The sequence below is a fragment of the Cebus imitator genome, unplaced genomic scaffold (assembly GCF_001604975.1).
Source record: "Cebus imitator isolate Cc_AM_T3 unplaced genomic scaffold, Cebus_imitator-1.0 Scaffold71, whole genome shotgun sequence".
Taxonomy (NCBI): domain Eukaryota; kingdom Metazoa; phylum Chordata; class Mammalia; order Primates; family Cebidae; genus Cebus; species Cebus imitator.
Genome location: NW_016107386.1, coordinates 6,498,744 through 6,508,113, shown reverse-complemented (window position 1 = coordinate 6,508,113; position 9,370 = coordinate 6,498,744). Strand labels below are relative to the sequence as shown.

The 9,370-nt window shown below is 41.2% G+C and overlaps 1 protein-coding gene across 2 annotated transcripts in view; it reads right to left on the bottom strand.

Annotated features, from left to right (window-relative positions):
- Positions 1–9,370, bottom strand: part of SH3TC2 (SH3 domain and tetratricopeptide repeats 2) — a 71,885-nt gene that overhangs the window by 14,278 nt on the left and 48,237 nt on the right. For both annotated transcript variants that reach the window (XM_017531348.2, XM_037739552.1), the window contains exon 13: positions 641–791. In XM_017531348.2, the coding sequence (XP_017386837.1) occupies positions 641–791 (151 nt within the window). The remainder of the gene's footprint in view (positions 1–640; positions 792–9,370) is intronic.

The window sequence follows — 9,370 nt, the reverse complement described above, 5'->3', positions numbered from 1 at the left end:
AGAATTAAACATCTTACATATCATCACAGTATTTAATGTCAATATTGTACAGATAGTAATAACAGTAAAATATCCTGTATTAAACATTTACTAAGTTCTGAGTATTTGGTAAATGTCACATAGTCAGTCCAAATGTGATGGCCCTATGATTTGACTCTAGGCTTTTCTCTCTTCAAAGCCCAGAATTTTTAGCACTACACTGTACCACACCTCTGATATTAAAAGTATGCAAACAAAAAATAATAACAATAAGAGAATAATATTGTTAATACCCCACATACACACCAGCCTTGCCTCAAACTGCAGCAAAACCCTGAAGTCAGGGCGTATGTTGAGCTTTGGAAAGACAAGTATACTTAACGGGACAAGTGACATTACAGGTGATATGCGCGTCTCGCCTCACATCCTCCCAGGGTGCATATGGGACTCAGCAACTGGCCCTTTGCTGCCTGTACCCAGCTTGCCAGACCACCCTGGTTTCCACCATGTGTTCAGGGAGCAGCCCAGTGTTGGCCCTCTCTCCACAGCCTTAGGGTAAACATCATCCCTCTCTGGTTCCAGCTGGTTGATTTGGAAGGTACAGCTGCCTCCCCAAATGACCCAAGTCAACAACCCTCAGAGAGCTCTGCAGGAGGCCTACCTGCAGGTACAGCTCCACCAGCTCGTCTTCCTGCATGAGGTAGTGGAGTCGCCCCGCCCCAAGCCAGGCCTCAGCAGCCTTGTCTCTCTCCCCCAGGTCAATGAAGATACGCAGGCTCTCCTTGATGCACGTGAGGGACCTCCTGAGTGACCTGTGGACAGACATGAACTTGTGAGGTGTGAGGGCTCAAAGGAGCCTCAGGGTCCACTCAGCACAGAATGAAACAGAAGCTCTGAGCAGGAACAGCCATGTTCCACATCACACAGGGAGGTGGGCTTAATTGAATCCCAGCTCTACCCCAGTCGGCTGTGGGACCTTGAGAAAGTATAGGATTCTTCTGTGCCTTGGCTTCCTCGTCTGTAAAACAGGCCTATAACTGTGCCCACCTGAGTGGATTGTTGTGCGGATTAAATGAGATAAAACTAGAGTGCTTACAACGGTACCTATTACGTCCTTGGCACCTGATGAATGTTTAAAGATTACTTGTAATTATTATTATTACTGATGCATGATGCATCAATCCTTTGACTACCCCATAACCTTTTTTGGTGTTATGTTCCTGATATAATTTGGCTGTGTCCCCGCCCAAATCTCATCTTGAATTGTAGCTCCCATAATCCCCACATGTTGTAGGAGGGAGCTGGTGGAAGGTAATTGAATCACAGGGTTACTCCCATACTGCTGTTCTCATGATAGTGAATAAGTCTCACGAGATCTGATGGTTTTATAAAGGGAAGTTCCCCTCCACACATTCTCTTGCCTGCTACCTTTTAAGACTGCCTTTGCTCTTCCTTCACCTTCAGCCATGATTGTGAGGCCTCCCCAGCCATGTGGAACTGTGAATCCATTAAACCTCCTTTTCTTTATAAATTACCCAGTCTCAGGTATGTCTTTACTAGCAGCATGAGAACGAACTAATACAGTTACTAACACAAAGTAGACACCTTATGCATACTTACTGAGTGAATGCATGAATGAGTGACAGTAACTTAAAATCATCGAAAAGATTTTGATGTTTTGTTTATAAAGAAAAAACAAAGTAGAGTGAAAGTTTTAACAGGTTGGTGCTTAATGAGGTACGCTTTAATTATCTGGAAAATTGTATTTTGTAGAAAACTCTCCCTCCATGGCAATGAAGGGACCAATGAAGAAATGAGACGTAGGTAATATATTTTCTCACGATTCAGTATTCAAACACAGAGAAGGAACACTGTGCATATCTAGATGGTAGTTCTCAATGCCAGCAACAACTAGAGTCACCTGGAAGTATTTTAAGCCCATACATTGCCACACTCTTTCCCAGTGTGTGGCAACATCATGAGAGCCTGAGCACTGGGCTCTCGGAATATGGCTCAGGCACAAGCATTGTGTCTAAGCTCTCCACTGTTGTGCAGCTTGGATTGAGACTTGCTGATCTAGCCCAATCTTCTTATTTTGTAGAGGAAACAAGCCCAGAAATTGGAAATAACTTACATATGTTTGCATAGCACATTAGGGGGAGATCCAAGGACAGAACTCACTTCTTCTGAGTAGCAGCCTAGGATTCATCCCATAAGACTCATATTTCCCAAAACATGATTTATGGCCCACCTGCATCAGCATTTCCCAGGGAGCTTATTAAAAGCACAGAACCCCCAGAGCTACCTCAGATTCACTGAAAAAGATTCGTTACAGTTGCAATTCAGGGACCTGAATTCCTAAGACACAGCCAGGTTACACTCCAGGCACACCAAAGTTTGAGAACCACCGCAGCAAACCATGCAACTCCTTCCAGAAACACTCGTCTTCATCAACCACATCTGTGGACACTTAAGTAGAAAGTCCTCAACAAACGTGGTTACCACTCAATCACAGACCTCTCAGCTGGCAGGCCCCTTTATGGGCCGTGAGGAAAATGAGCATTGCTCTCAACTCCTAAGGCCCTGATCCTTATTGGGAATGGGGCAGTTGCGGGCCTTCTGGAGAGAGTGCCAGGCATTTGGCCCTTCTAAGAAACAGAAAAACCTCAAGCTTTCTCTTCTGCCCTGCTCTTAACATGAGATTTATTGACATCCAGGATGGGCCTTAGCCACCCTTTTCTCAAGTTTTAAAATGTGAAACTTCCTCTGAGAATGCAATGAGCTAAAGAACTCCAACCCATGCTGCCGTGATCACCAACCTCCCCGGCTCAGCTACAGTAACCGCAGGCGTCTTTCACTAGAAGAAGCCTGCCTTTCTCTCCCCACTTTCTATCTCCCCACAAACTCAAGCTGGGCTGAGATTCAGCAGGCCTGGACTCCACAACTCTCCTCACCCTCACTGAAACTGCTGGTGAAGACAAGACCCATAAATCTCACCCTCATCCTATTTCCTGCTCTGTTTTTTTATATGACCATTTACTGTCCTGAGATGCCCTTGGGCTACTATGGTTGTTTTCTCCAGACCTTCAGGGAACAAGATTAAGGTTATTACAGACAGGCCAACTGACAGAGCCAGCATTTGCTTCTTGTACTTTCTCCCTCTGAGTTCATCATGACTGAGGAAGAGAGGAGATCTCTGTTTCTCTCCAAGAAACACCCCATCGGGGGAAGGCAAGACTTACAGAGACCTGGCTGCTCACACAGCGCCATTAAGACTCCTGGCAAATGGAGGATTTTCCAAAGACAATTGCCCTCACCAAGACTTGCACATGGTCTATGAACTCCAGTAAAAAACAAGTGCTTTTGTGGTCTAAAACTGGGTGATAGTCCAGCTTCCTTGGTTCTTTCCTGTCACCACTCACCCCCATGACTTTACATCTGCCAGTGGCCTACAGTGTCACCTATCAGTTGAGCACCAGATGGCCCAGCATGCCAATTCCTGCAGCTGCCACCCACAGGCTCTAGATTTGGTTTGGCTTCCAAAGCCAAAGAAGCAAGGAGCGCTGCTAGTGGGCCAGCGCTGAGCCAGCCTTGTGTACTTCTGGGTCTTGCCTGTGTCCTGGCATATCATCCCCTCTCCCTTCCCATCTTGATTCTTCTCTTTCTCTCGTTTTTCCTGTCCTCAAGTTCAGTCTCTGGGGCTAAGTCTTTGTTTCTTCTTTCCTGCCTGAACATCAGCCATGAGTCCATGGCCAAGTGATGCCAATACACCTGCATGTCTAGATTTCCTCCTATCACTGCCTGCTGGGGCTTCCCAGATCCCTGTCCTGCCTAGATGAGTCTGTCTGACCTCTGCCTAACGCCCAGCCACCACTACTGGTCTTATCCTGTGTTGATGATAAAGATGGCCAAAAACCGAGGGCTGACCTATGTGAGGGGTTCAGTATATACTTTCAGCATACATTTTCTCATTTAATCCCCAGAGAAACCCCAAGCCGTTAGAATTCTTAGCCCATTTTGCAAATAAAGAAATCCAGTGGAATGTTGTTGTTTTGTTTCGCTTTCTGAAACATATCCAAGTTTTCCTGCACATTTCTAAAGCCTTATTTTGAGCTCTCAACTGCTTTGTCTTATAATAGTAACAATGGCAGTGTTGTTATCTGACATCTATTGAGCACTTAGTGTGTTCTAGGTGCTTTACATGCAAAAATCTCATTTAATCATCACAACAGCCCCAAGAGATCAGTACTATTATTATATTCATTTTACAAATAGAAAAAAGTAAGCCTTGGGATGGGAAACTAACTTGTACCAACTAATAAACCCTGTTTAAACCAGGATCTAACTCTCAGAGTCTGACCCAGAACTCTTACACTTACCCCCTCAAGCAGTGCCTAATTTCTGGCTCAGATATTAGCACTTGGGAAGACTTTTGTTTTAAGTACCACTTTAAAAACCCTAAAGTTTTAAAAGACATAAGCTATTTTAAACCTCGAACAAAGTTTCCTCATGTGCAAAATTGGGGTAGTAGTGTACATGACAGCTTTGTGATCAGATGAGGACATCCCAGCAAAAACAATTATTTCCTTATTTACAATGAAAATGAAGAAATAACTGCTTCTGTGTTAGGGATTAACATATTAATTACATATTTTTTTTAAGTCTCACTTTTTCAGTTCCAGAGGAATAAGAAGCATAAATATAAGAATCAAAGACAGGAGCAATGGCTACTAGGCTACTGATGTATTCACATGCAAAGAATTAATCATTATTTTGAGAGGACCTACTACATGCAAGGCATCCCTTCTTTCTAAAAATAATATGCACATCCTTTGTGGCACTTATCACAATTTACATGATACCTTTGATGGCTATTTGTACATTTATTTTCTGTACTATTCTGTCATCATTGTGAGCTCAGGGACTATTATCACCCTTGTTCAGTTTTTAGCACAGTGCCTGGGCCATAAATGCTCAGTAAATATTTGTTGAATTGATTTAATAGAGCCACAGAGTTCTCATGGACCTTATCTGGTGCAGTTCTATGGCCACTCTGTGTTGTGTCACCTCAAGACAGAAGACAAGACTCCCTAAGATTCCTCCCATTGAGAGATTGCAAACCTTTATCAAACTAAATTCTGTAGTTGTCCCCTGGGAGGCAGAGAAGGCATGATTCTGAAGACATTAGACAAAGGGACAGAAATGTGTCCCAAGGTGAAGACCTGAAGGCTGGGACAAAGTTTTCAATATCTACCTGTGCCCCCCACCACTCCAACACACACATACCCCATAACCCAATTCTAAACCCTAGAGAAAATCTTTCAAATAAGAGAAATTAAAATCAGTAAAAAGGTAGCAGGAGATCATAAAAACCATCTTAAATTGAGAAGTCAAGGATCTGAGCTAGTATCAGTGAAACCAAGTGGTGGAATTGTCTGGACTCTCTATAGCAGGCAGGAGTCAGACTGATGAAAACGAGGCCCCTCTCAACCATACGATTCTACAAGGTTTCACTCTATAGTGTTCATACCTATTTCTTTTATCTAGGGCAAGAATTATTGGCTGGGCAGACAGAATACATAGAGTGCATAGACTACATAGACTACACCTTTTAGATCAGGAGTTGTTAAACTATGGCCCGTGAGCCTAATACAGTCTTCAATCTGCTTTTGTAAATAAAGTTATTTATCTATTTTCATACTACAACTGCAAAGTGGAATACTTGTGGCAGAGCTCATATGGCCCACAAGGCCTAAAACACTATGTGATTCTTTATTTAAAAAGTTTGTTAACCCTGTTCTAAATTCACACAGTATGGATATAAATCCCTGCTGGAAACCTCATGCAAGTCGTTTGACTTCTTTAGTTCTACATTTCCATAGTTCTTTCTACCTCATAAGGTTGTCCTGAGATTTACATATGGCTTAGTAAACAATCCATGCTTACTGAAGGCTTTCTGTTTTGGGGATCATTTTCACTATGGATGTTCACTGTACAGGTCTGGATACCCATTACAACCCCTCCCATGCCCACCAACCTCCATATCTCCTTCTAGGGAAGAAGTTGAGTCTTCTTTGCACCTGTATTAGTGTATTTTCCCCCTGATGATAAAGACATACTCAGGACTGGGTAAATTATAAAGAAAAAGAGGTTTAATGGACTCACAGTTCCATGTGGCTAAGGCCTCACAATCACGGGGAAAGGTGAAAGGCATGTCTTACGTGGCAGCAGGCAAGAGAGAGAATGAGAGCCAAGCAAAAGGAATTTCCTGTTATAAAACATCAGATCTTGTGAGACTTATTCACTACCACAAGAATATGGGGGAAACTGCCCCATGATTCAATTACCTTCCATCAGGGCCCTCCCACGACACATGGCAATTATGAGAGCAACAATTCAAGATAAGATTTGAGTGGGGACACAGCCAAACCATGTCATGACCCATAGCCAGTTGATCACCAAAGCCTGTCTGTTAAATCTACAAAATGTCTTTCAAATGTGTCCTGACCTCTCCATGGCTACTGCTATTTCCTCCACTTAAAACCTACCCTTCTCCACTTTTCAGAATATTACTTAGCCTTCAATGGCCTCCTCAAACACTACCACCTTGTTAAAGTCTTCCCTGACAGATCACCCTCATCCTTTGCTGAAAGCACTGTCTCCTTTCCCTCCAAACCTGCCCCTACAGAAGCCTGCCGCTTCTTCCATGAACACTTCCTGCCTCTGCTTGCTGTGGCTTTGAGCTTTGTGAGAGTGCAAATCCCTTGAGGAAAATTTAGTTGAAGAAATCTGTCCATTACATCAAGGCCCACTTAATAAATTCCTCCTAAGCAATCTGTGCCAGGAAAACATTTGCTCCAACAGATACATGTGTTTATGTTCCTTTGTCAGACAGTGAGAACCTCATATAGCTTTCCCCTTTTTAACTCAGCTACCAGGAAGCTTAGTACTAAATTACAGTAATCACCCCCAGGTGCATAGAAACACCCATTTATCAGTTTCTGTAATTGGTCTTTGTTCTTTTATTTTTTTTAAGTGTTTTGTAGGAGGTGATTTATACATGCTAAACAAATACAGCATTACAGCATGTTCTCTTTGTTGAAGTGGCCAATCTGCAAAGGGACAATGACCTTATGTGTACAGGGGTTTCCTCTGACACCTAAAGTATTTCCCAATATTCCGCTCAGTATCACTCATATTAGTGGTAAAGCAAAAGTGGATATTTATTTCCTCCCAATTATACAAATAAGAATCTCGGAGTTTAAAACCATCAACTATTCAAATTAAAAGTCCTAATCTAGATCGATTTACAGAACAATAAAGATTTCTAAAAATTTACTCCTCCATAAAAGCAATGAGAACAGGCAAAAATTATCTAAATAAAAATTTTCAGAACCCTGGATATTAACCAAAGGTCTACAAGGAGTGTTTATTTAGGAAAATGGCTGAATCTCGTTATGAAAATGAGCTTCATTGACTTTCAACTTGCCTTAGAGACATATTGCTTGCCCCTAGCTCTGTGGTACACTTAAAAACCAATAGCCTCACAATCATGGTAGCTGGAAAAACCACCAACCTAGCAATGAGCTTGAAATCCTCAAGCAATGAGCAATGAGCTCGAAATCCTCCAAAGTTCCATCTCCAGAAAACTGTTTCTGTTTGATCTATTTAGAAGTTCCCTGAAAGCCTCCACTCACAGGCTGGCTTGCAATCATTTAACCTCACTCAGAGCTCACTCAGTGCAAAACAACCTGTTCCCTGAGGCATAAGTCAAAAATAATCAGCAGCAATTGTTTAATATAGTCACTGCCTTCGGTGGTGAAAATATTTGGAGCAAGCAAGGAAAGGTCACAAAAACACACACATGAGAGGAAAAGATGGGAAATGAGATGTCCATAAAAAGCTTTCAAAGCTCTGACATATTCCTGGGAATCTAGAAGACCATATGCATGTGCAGGGCTGTGGGCATGACCAGAAAACTCTAAAGATATTTTTTTAAGATGCTAATTATTACCCTAGGGTAACCATAGAGAAAATAACTGAGGTAGGGAACGGTGGCTCAAGCCTGTAATCCCAGCACTTTGGGAGGCTGAGGCAGGTGGATCACTTGAGGTCAAGAGTTTGAGATCAGCCTGGCCAACATGGTGAAACCCCATCTTCACTAAAAATACAAAAATTAGCTAGATGTGGTGGCACATGCCTGTAGTCCCAGCTACTGAGGAGGCTGAAGCAGTAGAATCTCTTGAACCGGGGGGGGAAGAAGTTGCAGTGAGCCAAAATCGCACCACTGCACTCCAGCCTGGGTGATAAAGTGAGACTCTGTCTCAGAAAAAAAAAATAAAAAGAAAATAACTGAAAGAAATAGGAAGAAATACAGGACAAGAAATAACAAGGAAATTAAAATAGTATACAAGAAAATATCTAACACAAATGAATGCAGTAGTAGAGAAATAGAAAAACAAAAAGATATAAGCTATTAATATAGAGAAAAAAATAGCAAAATTGCAGATATAAATCCTACCTTACCTGTAATTAAATGTAAATGTATTAAACACTCTAGTTAAAAGACAAACATTGAAGAATGGAGAGGAAAGAAAATGTTTATACTACATGCCGTCTACAAGAGACATACTTTAGATTCAAAGAGACAAATAGACTAAAAATATAGACCATGTTGACAGCAACCAAAGGCAGCTAGAGTGGCTATATTAATATCAGACAAAAAGACCAAAATGAATGACATTTTATAATGATAATAGACTCAATCCATCAGAAAGGCATAATTATTTTTTTTTCTTGGTGCCGTGACTTGGCATAATTATAAACATATAGGCAGCACCTAATAAAGCCCTCAAATACATGTAGAAAAAGCTGACAGAATGGAAGGAAGAAACAGACAACTCAACAGTAAGTAGAGATTTTAATAACACACTTTCAATAATGGATAGAAGAACTAGACATAAGAACAACATGCAAATAAAAAATTATAATTAAACCTAAAAGATATTCATAGACTCCACCAAACGACAACAGAATACACATTCTTCTCAAGTGTACATGGAACATCCTTCAGAATAGACCGTATATTGGGACACCAAACAAATCTCAGCAAATGTATAAAGAATAAAGTCATACAAAGTATGTTTTCCCACCACAACATGAAATTAGAAATCAGTAACAGAAGGAAATTTGAAAAATTTATAAATATGTGGAAATTAACATACTTCTAAATAACCAATAGACTGAAGAAGAACCACAAAGGATATTAGAAAGTACTTTGAGATGCATGAAAATAAACACAGCATGTCAAAATATATAAAATAGAGTAGACACAATAATCAGAGGAAAATTTATGGCTGTAAATGCTTATATTAAAAAAGAAAAAAAAATC